Source organism: Zerene cesonia, chromosome Z (genome assembly GCF_012273895.1).
Source record: "Zerene cesonia ecotype Mississippi chromosome Z, Zerene_cesonia_1.1, whole genome shotgun sequence".
NCBI classification, from domain to species: domain Eukaryota; kingdom Metazoa; phylum Arthropoda; class Insecta; order Lepidoptera; family Pieridae; genus Zerene; species Zerene cesonia.
Window position 1 is genome coordinate 8,402,453 of NC_052122.1, and position 20,434 is coordinate 8,422,886.

Genomic DNA, 20,434 nt, shown 5'->3' on the forward strand with positions numbered 1-20,434 from the left:
AAAAAAAAAAAAAAAAAAAAACCTTCATAAAAACTACGAACGTACGGAGAGTTAAGAAACAAAAACAATGATATTGTGTAGTGTATTTCTACGTAACCCATACTCACTTTAAAAAAGGAAATTAAATAAATCTTATGATGTACGATATCATACTACGAATAAAGTGACTTGATAAAAATACGGGTGGAGGAGATGGTAATTTATAATCGTCATAAATTTTAGGTTTATTTATGATTGAATGGGTTTTTCGTTTCGTTAACAGCTATATAGGTAAAATTGTTAATAAAATATAGTATGACTACTTACTTGTTCAATACTTACAGTTTGCAAGTAAAATAGATAACAGACGTTTATCAGCTCAACGAGCGTCTCCAGCGCCATAAACAATATCCAAGGTAGGAGCATGAATTTGATGTCCTAAAACAACAAATTTTCTATAGATTGAAAGATTATGCGACAATCAAAATGTAGGCTACCCAATTTCTCTTCCAATTTCATCGTGAACATCTCTATTCTAAATTTTCTTTGAAGTATTCGTTATTGATGGATTTTGTATTTTGAATTATTCTTCGCATACACAGCTTACGCAAGATATAGACAATTAAGTTTGTTGTATTCCAGTGGGATGGCTTCGTCTGAATGAAATTGATTAAATACAAGCGGTCCATCGCGGCTTCGCCCATGGTTCATATTTATATAGCCTTTAGTATTCAGGGATAACGTGCATAGCCAATAGTGAAATAATTTTTAAAATCGGTCCAGTATATCCTTAGCACATTTAAACAAACAAACACTTCCGATTTATATTACTTCTCATATCATAAATACATTATATACCTGTGGTAATTTTTCAATCACATTTCTTTATTAAATATCACGTTTACTCCATGACAAGCTTATTAGCAGTTCGAAGGTTATTAGAGTATTAAAGCGTTATATTACAGCCAACAAATTTAGCAGTTATAACATTGTTGACTAGGTAGCTTCAATGTAACAATTGTTTCATTGTATAAGAAATAAATTAGATCGGTTACGTATATATTTTCTCTATGTGTTTGCCACTGAAGTCTTCCGAAGCGTCCGAACCGATTTTTTTTTATGTTGATACGAGAGTAATTTAGATGTATGAATAGAATGCGAAACCGTAGTAAAGGATAGTTTAAATAAATATAGAAAGAGAGAGAGAATATCCGAAAACTCTGTAAGAATATTCACACCTATTAATGAGACCGTAGTAAAGATTTTCTGTAACCTAACCTAATCTTTTCATATAATATACCTTCCTTTCTTAGCAATTTCATATAAATGCAGTAGCTGTAAATTTTCTTACCTAATACATATGAATAAAAATATTTTACATACCTTATACACTCCTATCATAAGCACAATGCAGGAGAGCAGGCCCAAAGTACTGCAAGCCAAGAGGGTTATGTTCAGAGACACCGTAACTGAAACAAAACATGGAATAAGATTTTTGCTATCAGCACTTGATGGTAGGAATTGACCGCCTCCTTGGTGCAATGGTTAACGCGTGAGCGTAGAACCGAGGGGTCCTGGCTTCGACTCCCGGTGGGGACGCACAAAAAAAAAATCTCGGTCTGGCAGGACACAGCAGGCTGATCACCTACTTGTCCATAAAAAAAATCGATCAGTGAAACAGATGTATATCATCTGCCCCATGTCCCAGTAGGGGACACGGGACTTCACACACTTGATGGTACATCAATAAATACTAAAACACTTCTAGATTTAGATTTAGAAGTTTGCATTACCAGGGCTCGAAATTCGGAAATATGGTAAAAAGAGGAAAAATACCTATATATTTATATATGGCAACCTCAAACAAATAACATAACACGCATGTATAAAATATAAGTCACACATACACAACGCGACACAGTTTTGCAGGCGTTGCAAAAAAATAAGCCAGAAATATTTATGCTGCGTTTTATCGAAGACATTTTCTTTGCGCCTCTAAATTAGAACTGTATTTTTGTATTTTCTCCATGGATAGTATCCATTCCAGGTCACTGACAATCATCACACTCGCTGAAGGCTGTTTTATATCTAGTGTAGCACGTGGATGCACGGAGATATATTATGAGATTTTATTATTTTTACTCGACCATTATTTATTTTTATATAGTAAGTATGTATTACTATCGGGTGGAATTTTAACCTAAATAGAATGTTGAATTAATATAAATAGTTTACGAATATATCAACACTAGCTTCGACTCGCGGCTATACGTCCCTTGGGAATGCTGTATGCATTTTTAGAATACGCTGTGAGTTAGTCTAGTATATCTAAATACAGTTTACGACAATCATTCAGTCTAGAATTTAGATTAAACCAAGAAAATTGAAACACCAGATATTGAGAACAAAGAGGGAGTTTTTATTGAATAACCTAAAAAATGATGAACTATAATATTGGCAACATACAACGTAGGAGCAAATATCATGGTTACAATTATTGCAAATTGCAAATATTGAATACAAATTCTTTAGTATTTTTTAGTCGCCAAAAACGCTAACGGCCTTTTCATATATAGAGATGCGCCTCGACTTCGCCAGTGGTACATATTTATATAACCAGAGATCCCGGACGTACCCAACAGTGAACATTTTTTTGAAATCGTCGAAGAGTTAACGAGGATTATTCCGATCAAATAATCAAAATATCCCTCTCAAATGATTATGAGTTATTTTAGTAATTAGGAATAGTATTAATATAATGTAGGTCAAAATGCGTAATAGAATGATTAAAAATAATCATTCTAAAATTTAAATATAGAGTAATCACATTATAACTAAGATAGCGCATCATATTTTCAAAGTAAATTATCGTACCCTATAGCCTTGACTTTAGTATCTCTTGTAAAAGTAAAATTAAACACCAGACTAAAGCAAAGAGATAATCTCATGGGCACAGATAAACTCAAACTCAAACATTTATTTATTCCACTAGACTTCTAATAGAAGCACTTTTCAATATACGTCGTCATCGTTGAATCAAAGATTCAAAGATAATAAGACACTATACTATCATGAGTATTTTCTATTCCTTTATGCACCCGTATGTAAATGAAATTGTTGCTGTAAGCGGAAAGTTTCAATGGAACGTGGATAAACCGTAAACGAAATATAAACAGCAAGAGAATGTTGTAGCTTGAATTCAAATAAGCTCGGAACAACGGAATCACACATGCCATTTTTTGTTAATTTAAACTTCTGTTACGGAATTTCGCAGTTACAATAGTTCCGATACAAGAATTCGTGCAAAAGCTTTCAGAGTGTAGGTACCATGTTCCTTACAATTGACCTTTTTATATAAGTAACCCTACTAATATAATACATGGAAAAGTACCTCTGTTTTCCTGTCACTTTTTCACGCCACCATTGACCCGTTTTGGATAACATTTAGTACAAGATATAAAAAAGGACCTAAGATAGACTTTATTCCGGAATGCGAAGGGAACTATGCGGGATTTCCTCTGAACACGCGGGCGAAGCCACGGCCGGACAGACTGACTTTATTATGAAAGTTATGCAACTAAAAATGGTAACAAAAGAAAAAAAGTCTATACTACCTTTCGTGGCTTGACCGTATTCAAAGGAAAAAAAGACAGGCCCGATGTTTTTCCCGCTTAGTGTCCGTTCCCGTACGGTCTCCTGGATAAAAACTATTCAGTCATTATTTGGGTCACAATTTATCTTTGTGCCAAATTTCATCCAAATAAGTTTCCTGGTATAGCGTAGGCGTAAAGAACAGACAGGCAGAAAGACGAACAGAGTTTCGAGAACCTTCGCATATATGAAATTAGCATGAATTAGTTAATATTTAACGGCGATGTCATTGTGAACTGGAACTTAGAATAATTTTTGTAATAGTCGTTTGTGTTCAAATGTTGTAACAGATAGTATCTAAATGGTTTTCGATTACCAAGAAAGATGTTCTCTTAAAACTTTTAACTCGTTCATTCCTTGTCGAGATAAATCTCTTGATATTCTACGGCGTTCGCTAAAGTATTGTGTTTGAATGAATTGTGTCGTAAAATATTGTCACACTTGGATACTTACGTCATGTTTTGCTAGTGAATATATATCTAACATATAAATATATAGTAAATAAATATCGAAATCGTATCAAAAGCATATCGTTAAAACGTTCTTAAAAATAAATCGTTCCTAAAGCTCTCAGATTGTGTAGAAACTAAGTAACAGAATTATTCAAGCCGCGATGCTAATTCCAATACGCGAGATAATATTCCTTTAAAACAAACCGTCCTTGTTGGAACGAAACGAAATTCGAGTCGATAAATAATTACGAAGAACCTCAAGCAAAACCACACTTACATTTCGATTTTAAAAGCCAATTTAGAAGTTGTTTGGTGTATTTTACTCTGAGGCCGTTTCCACGAGTTTTGAAAATTCCGAGGCAGTTCAAAGTTATCGAGTTTCATCTAAGACCAATTAACGTACTAGATATGAACAGAGACTGAGCCGATTACTCTCGTTTTAATATATCATTAATGAAAGTGAGAGAACAAAGGGAATTATTTCATATAACTGTTGGGTTACGTGATATAGATATTATTATTAGTTATTAGTTTTCATGATAGCTGTACATACGTACTGTACGTTTTAAAATTTTGAAGGATTAATTGAAATTGATCAATGGCTTTTTATATTCTTAAATTATTATACTGTAGGCCAGTATATAGGTATGATCGGATGCTGATTGAATATGTGGAAGTATTATCATAAATCAGATTGAGGTTTTTCTTTGCGATGTAAAATTTATTGTCGTTATTGCTGAAATACCTATGGATGAAACGACAAAAACAACACAATATATCTTAATGCCCGACATGAAGGAGCACTTTACTGGCTAAGTGCAAATGGGACTCACGCATTGAGGGTTCCGAATTTAATTTTGTTTGGATATAAATTTTATTTTAGTATTTTGAAGTGAAAGCTTTTATTCTGAAATAACTTCCTTATTCCTATTTATAAAATATAAAACATAAATGGAAATGCAGAATCTCCTTTTACGGAAACAATAACAATAATAACTAATAAACCCTTCTCCTCTTGGTCAATCTATAAATTGAAAACGGTTTTACTTATGTAATTTTTTAAAATGCTTTCTAAAACTTCGTATTAAATCATTCTTATGCGAAAAAAGTAAGAAAATTGCGCAAATAATTAAAACGCTTAAGATAACTTCACGGCTATTTAAACTTCACGTATTCAACTGTTATCACGAAGATAATAGGGTTATATAATATCCACATTTTGTACTCACTTGGAGTGATTTTATCTGGTTCCAAGAAACTCTCTGATTCTGGCTCCGTCATCTGCCCAGATAGGTACCGATGTTCCACATCTATGAAGTGGCCCATCGTTATTATTGTCACAGCGAAGTATATCTGGAACAAAGCACTCATATTCAGTTACCCTGCACGACTATAAATAAATGAACGATAGGATTACCTTATAGATAGATGATGTTCAATATGGTAGCCGGGTCTAGAATGTTCGTTTAGGCACATATAACATAATACTATACTATTTATTTACAGTACAAATTGAAAAAAGGTAGTTTTGTAACTACATTTTTTTTTACTGAGCACTAATTCTTGTTTCCCTTTTTATTTCTGGTTCGCTATTTGATTTCTATCAATACGATAATCTGCCATGCATATAAAAGAATTCATCGATTTACCCCTTTTAAAAATCACATTAACAAGAAAAAAGTATAGAATCGAACCCTCATATCTCCTAGTTACTGATAAACAATTTACAACCTTTATCTCCAACTTTTTCTCAAAACTAAGGATGGTTTTGTATCAAGTCGAGGTTTTATGCTGCGTTTGAAATAAAAATAAACATAATGCTGGCAATAATACGTATGTAAAATATTTATCTTGCAAAAGATTTAAATTATTTACATTTAACAATAAGAACCATACATATTGCAAAATTCTTATATACGTCTTTGTACATAATTTATAGCAAAACCATTATTAACAAGAAAGCTATATATAAAGCTAATACCATGAATAACAAGCTAGTAGTCTTTCAGTGATCAGTGCGACGATGAACGTAAAGCCTTAGACAAAATTATGAGAAAGTTGCCGTAAGGTAAGGCACGCTTTCAGTGACCTTGTGAAACCGAACAAGCGTCGAGCATTCGCAGGAACGAGCTTTCTCTCTTGACCTTAAAGTGCAAACAGAAACTCAACGAACCAGAAGCGAGCAAAAACCAAGAACTAGGTAAAACACAAACGCTTTGAACACCGATCTAAGGAGCGAGCGTGTCTGAACACGGTAGAACTTTCTAAACGACTGTTCGCACGCTCTAGTGCCGCTCACATCAGACGAAACACGATTCCTAGAATATTCCATAGAAACTTAAAGACAGATAGAACAACGAAAGAATGTTATACGTCTGAAAGAATTTATTAGAGTAGGATGAGCATGCGCTCATCTGGTGTAAATCGGCCAATACAAAGAAATGCTTGAAAACGTGCTCTATTTTAAGTTTTACAGCATTCAAATACTTTACAATTTGAGATATGTTAAAGAAGAATCTGATTGAGTATATGAAGCTATTTAGATTTTTTATTTTTAGGGTGATCAGTCGGGAGTGTTCTTATCTATCTTTGATGGAATGGTGGAAAATCTATTCCCAACTCCCTCAATGTGGGTATCAATTTAAAGGGATTCACTTGTAGAATACGATACAATGCAATACACGTGTAAGTGAAGCTTCTTTGTGAGACCGCAGATATTACGCATCGAAATTGTTTCATTATGCAGCAAAGTTTGTAACGAAAGGTTTTTGAATACAAAGCACTGAGAAAGATTATTAGGATATTGTAGTTCATTGTAGACTTTAAAAACAGATTAAGAGGTTTTTTATTATATATTATCCAAGTGTAGGTCTCCATAATTTATTGCATACGGTAATAAAAAATAACCATACTAAAATTTAACACAAAATGTTTGAATCGATATTTTAAGGAAGTTATAAAAGTCGACGTTTAAATTTATCGTAAGAGGAGATTAAACGTAGCGACTTCCTTCCCTTATAAGTTTTATACACTTGCACACTGTTTCTTTGTTCTCACATAACATATTTATAATCATTATATTCCCTATTTCCATATGAGTACGGCTCGAAACGGTGAAGTAAAACATCGTGAGGAAAGTTCGAAGAAATGTGACATCTGTCGACTCGCATTTGGCCAACGTGGTGGATTATGATCTGAACCCTCATGCCGTATCTCTGCAGTATATACTCCTAAAGTACGTGTATGTCTCAAAAAGGGAAAGATATAATAGTTTACTTAGAGATATTTAACAAACAATCTAAATAAAGAGCAAGAGATTTTTATAACAAGAGAAAAAAACATTATTATGTAATAATGTGTGCAAAATTAGCAATAACCCTCAATTAAATTTATTAATTTCTATAAACTAATTTCTACCAACCACCGTTTCATAAAGTCGATTCGATACGAGTATGATTCGATTTCTATTAGAATTTTTACCCGACGGTCGGAACGGAACTGATATTAATTCGTCATATCCTTCAGCCCGCCTGTGACAATTTTAGTCGGAAACACTTTGACTTTTTTAATTGTTCGCTCCGTTGTAATCGACTTCTATGGCTATAACTTTTTTATATGTAACTTTTACTATTACGTTTTTGATTGGTGCTGAATTTATTTTAATTTAGGTATTCGGCTATTATGTTAAAATTATTATGGAAACAGGTCCAGTATATGAGTCCTGCACGGAGAGGCAATATTTTTATTTCATACAATATTTTAGCATAATATAATTATAGACGGATAAAATTTATGATAATGCAGGTTGAGTTTTTCACGCATTTACGCTTTAATTACCTATTATTAGATATGGAATTTCTTATAATTCGGTAACCTATTTTTTGCGTATTCTATGTGTGGATGAAAGATGTGTATTATTTATAAAAGGTTTCCGCTCGCAGCATCGCTTCCTTGCTTAAAGTTTATGTTAATATGTTTTAACGAGGCAAAAAGTAGCTTTTATCACCTTCACACTATCTCCAGCCACGCACATATTATTTGACAAGCTCACTTTTGAACCGGTGAACTGTTGTTCAATTAAAACACATTTTGAAAACAATAATCACATGGAATTTTAGCATGTACAATTTAATACATATGATATATTAGCCGCAACTATGTATCAATTCGTAAAATTACCTACATTACTGTAGCTCTACTAAATTCATACGAATTTGGAGAATTGTTTTATAAATATTGTTTGATTATTCAGATTTATAGCTTATGTGTTCTGTACAACATTTATAAATACAATATAAGGCACAAGAAAATATTATTTTAAATCTATTCAGACATAACAATCCTACTTGTTGAAAATGTTATAATAGTGTTCAATATACAGCATACAGCTACAACTTTTAACATTATTTAAAACAGCATCATATTGCTCTATTATTAACTAACCAATTAGAGATATTGTAGCATTAAAAGATAATTAATAACAGAACAACAGATTACAATCTCGCAGCTATCTCGCAGTAATGATAATTAATCCGAACCGTGACAGTTGAGCAAATAGACGCTTCAAAATCAAAGTGCCGTAAATAATTCTGTCCTCGGATTTAATGAAATAATCTTAAAATGTCAGTGTTTCAGTGGACCCTGTTACTTGAAGAGATCTTAAATTTCGTTGATTTATTGGCCATGTTCCATAAATTTAAGGAGCACTCTATCATAAATGGTAAGCCATTGGGACGCATTCTAATAGAATTTATGACGCGTCAAACCGTTTCGTGCTTTAAGACTTGTTGCTTTAATTTCAATGTTTTGCATCTTTTATATAGGTTGATATCATATGGGCGTATATAGTACAGGGTGTGAAGGTACTTCAGTCTGTATATTCTGCATTGTTTTGACTAAATTTAATGATGTGATGCTTATCAATGAGAAATTTCATAAACTCGCGTATGATAATAATTATTATAATGAACAAATTTATCCTTATATGTTAAAATACAATTTGTGTTTCTGTTTGCTAATTTAGCTGACTATTGATAAGAAATCAATAAAACTTGACGATATTCTATTCCTATTTTTTATGTTTTATATAACATAATGCTACTATAATAAAATTATCGGAATCAATAGAGCATCATCAAAAAACTCTTTTAATGCTCGACTTTGTTGTTAGTAAAATGTATATTTATAGTAAAAGTAAATAGAAAATGTTAAATAAGACAGTATTCTTACGGTCACTGAGGTGAACGAACGTCCAAAATGAACTGCGTCTGAATAAAAAGCATAATGACTGAAAAAGCTACTTCGAAAACTGTGCCAATGCGCTCTTTATGAACTAGAAGGTTTTCTTTTATTTTTGTTTTATGAATTGCCATCTAAATGATGATCTTATGTACAAAATTTTACCTGTTTTCTTTTCATTTTAGTACAGATGATGGACTGTAATTAATTAGGTAATGGTATATCTTAATCTGTGAAGGAGTTAATAAAAAGTAGTTATACATACCAGCGTGTAGATAGCTGAAGCATAGCAACCGCGGCGAAGACTGCGCCAGCAGCAACACGACTGGATGATCGGCATTTTGATGTTTCTGAAACAAGCATTTGTTATTTACTCGCTTGGATGAGTGACACGTGAAGTTAATTACATTCTAATCTACCTGTACAAGTGATATCAGGTTCTAGTCGCTAGTGATTAGCCTGTTTGATTTTTGTAAGCAGTTAAAAGGGGACGGTAAGGGAAAATCACTGTCCGCGAACATTTGTATAGTTAGATACAGTACCAGGACAAAGGCATTGCCAGCTTTTTCAAAATAAAATGGATAGAGAAAGGAGGAAAAGAGTTTGAGAGGGTGAGGAATAGGATACGGGCCTCCTACTCCCCCACTCACCGTTCGAAACATAGTAGCATTCGCATGCTACTACTTATTTCACGCTGATTTTCTGTGGTGTGGTGTGGTTATTGCTTATTTAGACATAATACATAATATGTATAAATAACATTAACCAGATATTTTTATTCAAATAAAACCGTGTTCGCAACTCAACAAAATTTTCGGCGCTACCTTGAGTTGAGTTGGAAAATCTGTCGATCCTACGTCTGATCCATGTTCCGGTTTCCGGATATCTGTCACTGCTCGTGAAGAAATCCAAAGATAATGATACCGTACGTCGGAACTATAATTGTACTATATATCTTTTGCAGGATTAGATCAGATGGACGAATGTGCCAAATGCCGTCTGAGGCAGATTATGGTTTCAACTTGGATCCTTGCTGCATTATAAACTAGACCAAATGTATACGCCGCTTTAATAGCGCCACTATGGTTCACAAATAATGAACTTGTGGATACCCGGATTAATATAACACTAGGCAAATGAAGCAAGCAGCTACGTTACAGTGATTTTCACATTATGTTAATGCAACTCCGAGCTCGACTATAACACGGTTGCGATATTAATAATGATCTGTAACGATTTATTATTTCCAGCCATTATCATAATTAAATTATCTTTGATATAGAGAGGAAACATTACTGTTAAATGTTTATGTGTGGTAACGTTAAAATCAAAGCAACTATTGGATCGATTTCAGTTTAAACCGAGTCAACACGGATGGAGCCGGGAGCGCCTAGTATTGTATAAAATATAGCAAAACAGCGTTTCAATTCGTATAACGGACACCATTTTCAAAGTTCAATAAAGAAGAACAAAAACCATGTAAACAATGGCCGCAGTAAAATGGTTTCTCGCCATCCTGTCATACGCTACGTTTTAGTTTATTTTCGCGTTTATTTCTAAAGCCATTCATGTTTTTTCACTGTGAGGGCCGTAATAGGAGACACGGTAAATCCTGTATAGTCTAGAAGTGTTATTAAGTTTCATGGAAAATTTCTAATTAATTTCCATTTATATCTTCTCCTGCAATAGCTCGAAGGCGTTACCGGATCGATAAAGGCATTTTCATAACTATTTACGTAAGACGCTGTCTTGAATTAAACAAAAATATGTTTTCGAATGGATGTTACCCTTTCTTTTTTTTTTCTTTTTTTATGTTATAGCGGGCAACTGAGCTGGTGGTACGCCTGATGGTAAGCGATCACCACCGCCCATGAACATTCGCAAAGGTAGTGCCTCTGCGAATGCGCTGCCCGCTTTTAGTGGGTACGGGAAAAGGAACGGATTCATGACAGGAAAGAAGGAATGGAGTGGGACAGGTGAGAAAAAAGGAAACGGGCCTCCTTTCCTTTCAGATATGAATTCTCAATTCAAAGCCGACTTTTTGCGCCGTCAAATCCAGTTTGGATAAAAGTATATTACATTAATTGTAATACACGTACAGTGAAACAATGAAGGCAGCTAATTTACATAACAGTAGTTAAGCAAATCAAATAGATTATGTAGCATATGACAGACAGATAAGCTAACTATCAGTAGAGCTATTCATCGTGAATACATTATAGCTAACTGGTTTAATTAAACCTTAGCATAATGGTCCCTATTTAAATAGAAGTATGCGTGTTAGCAATTATGGCAAGCAAGTTCTTTCACAACTCCGATCAATTTCTTCGCTATATAAGAGTGAAAGTTTTTCTTATATGGAGGTTTTCTTATGATGAATTAAAAAGGAAATCCTTTAAGGTAAGCCCTTTCAAGAAACATGAGTGTTTCTTTCAGGGAAACATTTTGTTTGTATTGTAACTTTGCCGGGTATCGTAAATAATAACATCACTATGTTTCCAGGGCTCGAGTTTATGATCACAACTTCCTACTTCCTTCCTATCCTACTAATATTATAAATGCGAAAGTTTGTAAGGATGTGTGTGTGTGTTTGTTGCTCTTTCACGCAAAAACTACTGAACCGATTGCAATGAAATTTGGTACGTAGACAGTTGGACAACTGGAATAACATATAGGCCCTTTTTATCCCGATATTAATACCGGATACGGACTTACGCGGATGAAACCACGAGCGCAGCTAGTTTTCTATAAAGTGTCCTCCACGTTTTCAAATTATTATACTAGCACCTGGGTTCTGGGATATCTTTGTACAAAGCAACGTTGTGTCATTCTCCGATTGTACTTCAAGTGTAGGCAAGGTTATATATGATTTGATAGCAGTAATTGGATTATTATATGATTAATAAACCTATTCTTCTATTCTATTATAACTTGAATTTTAATAGAGTTTGCGTCTTTAGCACATTAACTGTCTACCAATTGATCGCAAAAACAGAAGTGTTTCAAGTCAACACAGCGTATCTTCATGGAATATGAAACACGTCGAATTTGTGAATCATAGTGTGAGTTATATTTGCAAACACGGTCAATGTTTGAGGCATATTCATAGCGGACTCGCTCAACGAAAGTCTACTATAAATCTTTGACTATGACTATAAATGTATACGGAGCTTCAAACACGAGCCAGCTTTATATGGAAGCTGTAAAATAAAATTGATATTTTATACCGCTTTATACCGTAAATCCATTTAAAGTTTATTTCCCTTTGGTGCTGTTAATGTCAGAGAATCTATAGAGGTTCTAAACAATTGACTTACGGGCATTCACACTGCAAAATAGAAACTTTAATTTCATTGTTAGTGATTTGTATAACAATTCAAAGCAGTTATAGTAGTAAATTATATCATAACACTTTTATTAGCTTCACCTGTTGGTGTATGCTTGTATATTTATATGCAGTCTTTTAGACTCGATTTTGCCCCTCTTATAAACGTGAGAATTATATCAAATTTTGTAAATTTATCATGATTGGTGAGACTAGAAAATTTTCGTGACTCTTTCTTAACTACAGCAAGTGAGACAATATAGTTGATTCTACCATTAAAGCTTTAAGCTTCAAGCTATATTTGTTTTAATAATCCTCACCTATCACTTTAAATGTCGACGTTATTTTATTAGGTGCTTCCAATAAATAAATCTCAGTTTATTGAGAGTTGTTACGAATAAAGGTCAACAGAAAAAGCACTTGTACATTGGTTTTATATGCACCGTGACGTAGCGGAATATTAACAAACAATAGGGAAAAGGTAGGCGTGCAGATTGGTGCAAAAATTACAATGAAAGCAATGGGTCACTGTTTAACTGCCGGCTGCATTATATCGACTGTATTATGTACATAATGTGCACTATATTCAATTTTACAATTATTTAAAATAGTAACCGTTATTTCTGGCTTAAACAGACACGATACTAGCACCCCGCGGTTTCACCCGTGTAAGTCCTTATCCCGTAGGAATATCGGGATAAAAAGTTGCCTATATGTTAGTCCAGTTGTCCAGCTATCTACGTACCAATTTTCATTGCAACCGGCTCAGCAGTTTTTGCGTGAAAGAGCAACAAACACACACACATCCTTACAAACTTTCGCATTTATAATATTAATAGGATAGTAACCGTTACTTCTTGCTTAAACAGACACGATAATATAAAATATGTTTCGTATTCCCGCGGCCTCGCATGCGTTAAATTAGGATTCGCTTAATATCTTATTATACATATAAACCTTTTTCTTATATCACTCTATCTATTAAAAAAACATTTAAAACCGTTGCGTAGATTTATACATAGATATGGACAGACGCGAGATGCGACTTTGCTTTATACTATGTTGTGTAGATGTAGATACAATATTATAAAAAAAAGTTTTTTTCCTTGTAAGAACCTAACTAGTGCCTAAACAAAAACTTAAATAATGGCCGATTTGGTCGAGTCTTTCGCGAGTTATACATACGCTTAGCAACATTTGACGATTCATTTTATTTCTAGAGAAAAAAAAATATTGTTAACTCGGTGTCAGTTACCATACTCATTGCAAATGACTGAACCGATTTATACGAAATTTCATATGTTTATTTAGTTGATCTGAGAAAAGGTTGAAAGGTTATAACTCCTAGTGATAAGGGTAAGGCAGTGCATCCTTTTTTTATAAGAACCCCCGTATTTTATAAATTTATTATCTCTAGGTAGTTGGATATCTTACCTTAAATAACAAAAACACAACTTAACTTTGAACGGAGCATCCGATTCAACGAATAAGTTGTGTAAATAATACTGCATTATTAATTCGATTTAAATAAGCTATGCAAACAAAAGAATACAACTTCCCTTTTTTATTTTATAGAAAGATTTTATAATAATTGTTAAGAGACAAGCTTCCAAACCATAATTTTTAGAGATCATACAGTCTGTCTTTTGTTACAACTTCATTAAATTGACGCATAATTAATTGTTAATTTTGTTTATTACTATAATACACGTAACATTCATGAATAAAATAAATTGTAATTTTTATAACCAACTCGGTTTATAAAACGGGTAAGAATATTTTAATTCAACAATGAAACGGAAATCAAATTGAATGCCAACGAAAGAGGTTGTTTAAACTCACTCTATGCGGAGGTTCACAAATTCGCTCCATTGAATGTGATGTGGGAAATAAAACACTTTCTTTCAGCCGAACCTTGTTCAATAAGCTTCGATCGACTCACCGTCATCTTGTCACGGTTCCTGACATACAAAAACCTTTGTTTATAGCCACGATTTTAATGTTATCTGAATAGATTTTGCACAACTTATTAATTTTTCTAAATTGGGTTTGTTCAAAATGCTAATTTTTAGTCCCTTAAGCCAATTATATTATAACGTAATGCGTCTTTTTATCAGTAAATCACGTTATTGAATCTATGAATAAACAAGATATTCGAAAACAAAGCTCGATTTCAAGAATTTTTCTTAATAAACTTACATTTCATAGGTAATGCATAAAATGTATTGAAATTATGAAATATACCTACATATTGTATGTTTTGATACATTGCCTTGTTTTCTGGCGCCAAGTAAAATAAACAATTTGCTAGCAATATTTAACGATCAAAACGTGCGCAGTATTGTACAGCATGATTGAAAAATAGCAGCTAATATTTGTAGGGTTGTCGAATATTTATTTGGGAATATTATCATAATTAGTATTAAGTACATTTATATAAACGTATTAACTATACAATTGTAGGTAAAATTTTATAAATATGTATTATATATGTTATACACAACTGATATATAAATATAAATTCATATTACATGTACACATATTATAATACTTCATGAGCTTCAAAAACAGTACCCGGATTATCGTGTATACAAAGTACAGGTAATGCAATAAATACTCGATAAAACGTATTAGATTATATCATATATATAGGTAAGAATCCTATTGTTTGTTATTTGTAGTCGTTCAGGTAAATACCATTCGAAAAAATAGGAAAGTAAATTGAATAAACTCGTTTTTGATAAGCAAATTGGAAAATATGTTTGTTATTTCTAAATTAAGAGAATGATCAATCTAAACCACCACGTAAACTTCCGCCGAAAATTTGTTTCAACAAGATCTAGTAAGTAGTTTTATATTAATATGTCTTAAATAGTAAACCGCAATTACCGCTACATATCCTTTCATGTGCGAACCGACCGACAATTGTTTTTATCATAGGGTTTGCAAGAATTTAAAAAAAAACGAAGCAATTATGAAAAAAACTTTTGAAATTTTATTTATACACACAACCCTAAATATGAGTTCGGTAAAATATTAAATACGATTCATAATGTCAGCACATTTGAAATAATCTTAGCGTATACAAATATGAAAACAAATAACATATAAATTATGTGCTCTAGATCAGATCGCAATAGAAATAAAACACATATTGTATATTAACACACAAAACAGATACACTTTGTGTAATTTTATAAAAATGTATTCAAGACACCTTAATTTCTATTATTAGACTAAGGGATAGGTTGAGTAATACTTATTTATGAAGCAAACATTTTCGTTCGCTAAATGCGAGTTAAACAAGCAAATTTTTTTAACAATTCCACGTTTCTTTCAGACTTGGTCCGCTTAAAATTAATTTACATACGTATACAAGTAAACTGAGTACACTCACGCTCAGTTTGAAATAAGGGATTTGTTTGAATTTCTCATTAGCGTATACATTAAATGTATTTGTAACTGAAATTACATTTTATTTTCGCTTCGCGTTGCATTTTCATGTCGCGGTTCACTGAGTTTACTGTTTGTTTTGTTTGACTTACGATGGCTTGAGTTTTTTGAATTATATAAATATCTAAATATACCATTTATATGAAAATTATTAATTAACTTAAAGTGTCTTCTATCTCAAATAGAAACAAAAAACAACTGATACAAAAACATTTAAAAATGGAACATACATTTTATGAAATGATGTTGAATTTTTAAACTGGCAATCTTAACTTTTGCGTTTAATTTAGAAGTATTCTTTTTATTACAATTTATAAATTCATCTCCATTCCCAAACGAGGAAAAACATAAAATAACGCGAGGAAAGTAGCATTGATGCTTGCCAACAATTTGCCGGTCGACGTTAGCTTTTGACAGTGAATAATTAATATGTTAAAATGTTAAGACCCCCCACGCGCACCGAACAGGCAGTTAATTAAGGCTGCAAAACATTTAACGGTATTGTTCATAAATGAAACCATAGAACGAATGCCTTTATCATGAATCGAAAATCTAATATAGTACCATAATATAAAGAGAAGCATACAGTAGTGCAACGCTATTGTTCTCGTAGTGAAAGCCGAATACATCCAGACAATGTCGCGGTTGTCACAACTCAATAATAGAGTAATTATGAAAACGCAGATTAATTATGAAACGATTTGCAACCTCTCATAGTATACGTAGTTCCTATGTACCATTTTCCAACGTAATTACCTACAGCTTTACATCAAACTGTAAAACATGCGCGCAACCTAAATATTGTCCCTAGCTGCTAACAGCATGGCTTATGTAGCTCGGGCTCGTTTCTCTGGCGTCTCACTCCATGCATTCCGCAGAGTGACTTGTATGGAGACTGTCATAGTACAGTCCATTTATTGAGGAATGCTTGAGCCTATAAAACATACGCTATGGCTACGACCAATAGTGGAGGAACAGGCTAGAAAAATGTTGGTTAGTTAGTTAGTCTACTTATTTACAACTACTAATATTACACTTTTTTTTTCTTGCAATACAAAAATCATGTGCTACATATTATATATTTGCTCAACTGCGAGCTGGTAACTTCTAAATCAATAGCATTGTTGGGGATTTACTAATTTATGTGATCTGGGTTTATCTTGATGGTAAGGATAACTGTTTGAATTCACATGAACAAACAGAAGATGCCAGATTTAAAAACTGATATATCAGCAAAGTTACAAATATTGCTCTGCATTCTATATAAATATAAATACCGCTGAAAAATATGCTGACGAAACTGGTAATACCTACGATTATGGAATAAATAATATGGGCATAAAACGAAATAGCAATTTATGTAAAAGCGTGTTTCGCTTACATTTTGTCTGTGAAACGAATTTTGGGCGTATTTCCGCGTCCTGTTTCACATAAATGATATAAATCGCTTCGATGAGTATTGCGGGATGAACACAATAAATACCCTTATTCATGTTTTTTTTCATATTTTTATTTAAAAAAACGCGTGGGTTATTTTTTGTTTCTAATATGGAATTATTACTTCGTGTATAAAGAACTCGTAGCGAGTTTAGTGGTTACAAACATTGATAATGTGCTTTATAATATCTAATACGCCATAAAACAAGTTATTTTTCGAAATTTACTGTGCTTCAAACGACTTCTTTAAGCGCCATTTATGAATTTAAAAGCAGTATAAACCAGGTAATACAAGGGATCTATATGTTTCGCGTTATTAGTATCGTATAATATTTATGACATGGGCTTTTGCTACCATCCATAGATATATCAGAGATAATTCGAAATATCTGTTGATTGGTGTAAATATGAATACTCAAAACAAACGTTTGAACACATTTTGTTTTCATACTATGATTCATATAAGGTACCATCGACAATACTTATGAATAGTCGACGAGCTGCTGACTGGCTGGCCGGCTGTCGAAGGCTGCTGCCGATAAATATTGTTCAAAATGCCTTTTCAATTTGTAAGATAGAAATCAAAATAAGGAGAAAATTAATAATATTTGAATTGTCAGAATAAATCACATCCATTGGAGCGAGAAACAGACTGAGTACCCGCTATTGAATACACTTAGAACGGAACCTGCATCCAATTAATTGAATTTTATCCGCTTTCTTTACTATAAAATACAAGCTTCGCTCTTTATTGCTACGACTATTATAACATGGAAAAAAAATATAATAAATCTATGTGAGATTGATTATTGGTTAGCATGGAGCAAGGACGGCTGGTGGCCCGCATCCTTCTCACCAGACAATTCCTTAATTATGTAGTCAATTATTTTTTTTATCGTTTACCCCTTAAAACCAGCACAGTTGCCCGCTATTAAGCAAAAAAAAAAAAAACGTTAGCGTCGTATATTCAATACGTGTTAATATTATATATATAATTAATATGTATCATTCATTGGCTTTCAAAAGTAATAAAATATATAATTAATTTATCAGGGAATATGTCGGTTTTTGTTGGATTCTCATCTCTTCCTTCTACGAAACATCTACCGAAAGAATTCAATCAACTACCCTTCATCACAACCATATTAATCCACCTGGGTAGTGTGGAGAAGTTTATTCCATAAAAACACTCTGTAGCGCTCATAATTGAGAAAAAATAAGTCCAATTCACACACACACCCACCCACACACACACACACACACACACACACACACACACACACACACACACACACACACACACACACACACACACACACACACACACACACACACACACACACGCATTCAAAGCGTATTGTTTTCTTGCCAAGACGTCACGATAATCTTAAATTTTAAAACAACAAAATGTCTAGTTATTTTGAAGACTATCAACGCGATGCTGACCTTATTATACAAAGAGACTTTAAAGCTAATTGATAAAGTAATTTATATAATAGCTCTTTAATAGATTTGTCCGAAGTATTTTTAAAGCGACTTTTACATTACGCTCCACAGTTTTTAGTTGAAACAATCTAAAGAAGTAATTGAAGCTTCAAGGTTACTTTAAATGTTATAAGGTTGACCAGGCAATGGATATAATATATACATATATATTCAACGTAGGGCTGGCTACGATGAAGCACTCTCCAAAGAAACTTCAATAAAGCGCAGCAACTAACTCGTTTATTTACTAATTACGTAAAGAAAATCCGAGCTTCCTTTTTCTGAAACTAAATCATCGACTTCACTGTAAATACGATTTGGTTTTCTATAGTATGCCAACAGTCTTATCACCGTCAGTAATAATGATAATACATCTGCTATAGTTTTTGGATTTTTAAGTACGTACAATTTATTTTTAAAATAATTGTCGACTTAAATGTTCAAGTGCAATATTTATATAAATATTTTTATTTCATTATATTCAGTTGGGAATGTCGGCGAAATTTTTGTAGTAATGGTTTATTAAATCAATTATTATTATTATGTAAGAGCGGGTAACCGAACTTTTGGTTCCCTTGGTACGCAACCACCACCGCCCATAAACATTTGCAGACCTAGGCCTTCTGCAAATGCTCCGTAAATGGGAGGTATTCTCGTCCTCAGAGCGATCTGCTGCTAAATTCGTGACCGTGCCGTCTATTAATTGATATGTGTAACGTGGGAGTACAATTTCAAATTACGTTTTTCCGTTTCCGTTGTAATAAAATCTCATCAATAACATTAACTCTCTAATCTTCATTTTTACTAAAAATCTAAACTGATGACCCCTCACGCCCAAAAAGCTTATTTAACTCCCATTTCGGCAAACTGCGGTTTCTCCAAAACCACACAATAAACAAACAACAAGAATTCCCCATCAATCACAAAAAGAATCAAAAAGGAAAAAAAACATCGAAAACCCATGAAGTCGACGTTGTATAAATATTAAAAAAAGAAACTCTTGACCACCTCCGTCGTTTTTGAGACGTTTTGTAATTAAATAATACCTGAGCCACATCGACGATTACGTAAGATACTGTAAAGTTATTATATTGTCATTCAAAGTGGCTATACAAAAGAAGGTTCCCAAAATTATTATTAAATTACAGTTCTCATACACTGATAGCCGATAAAACTTTGTGGTATCACTGCGTAATTTAATAATTATTAACAACAAATTCGCATAAACATGAACATATTTCTAGCATACTCGATATATATTCATGATTTATGGCTGATTGTAAACATAAAAGCTTACGTTAATCGTTGTGAATTGGATCTTATTTAGAGTGTGTAGATAATGAAAGGTCACCGCCCCCACACTGGATTCAGTTTTGAGGTATCTAGATATCCAACAATGTAAATTTACATACGA

At 33.0% G+C, this 20,434-nt stretch overlaps 1 protein-coding gene across 1 annotated transcript in view; it reads right to left on the reverse strand.

Annotated features, from left to right (window-relative positions):
• LOC119835652 overlaps positions 1-9,664 on the reverse strand; it is a 43,718-nt gene extending 34,054 nt beyond the window's left edge. The window contains exons 1-4 of the mRNA XM_038360608.1: positions 9,586-9,664; positions 5,312-5,435; positions 1,363-1,448; positions 322-417 (exon numbers count right to left, since the gene is read on the reverse strand). Of these exons, the coding sequence (XP_038216536.1) occupies positions 322-417; positions 1,363-1,448; positions 5,312-5,435; positions 9,586-9,660 (381 nt within the window). The 5' untranslated portion in view covers positions 9,661-9,664. The remainder of the gene's footprint in view (positions 1-321; positions 418-1,362; positions 1,449-5,311; positions 5,436-9,585) is intronic.
• Between the last annotated feature and the right edge of the window lie 10,770 nt (positions 9,665-20,434).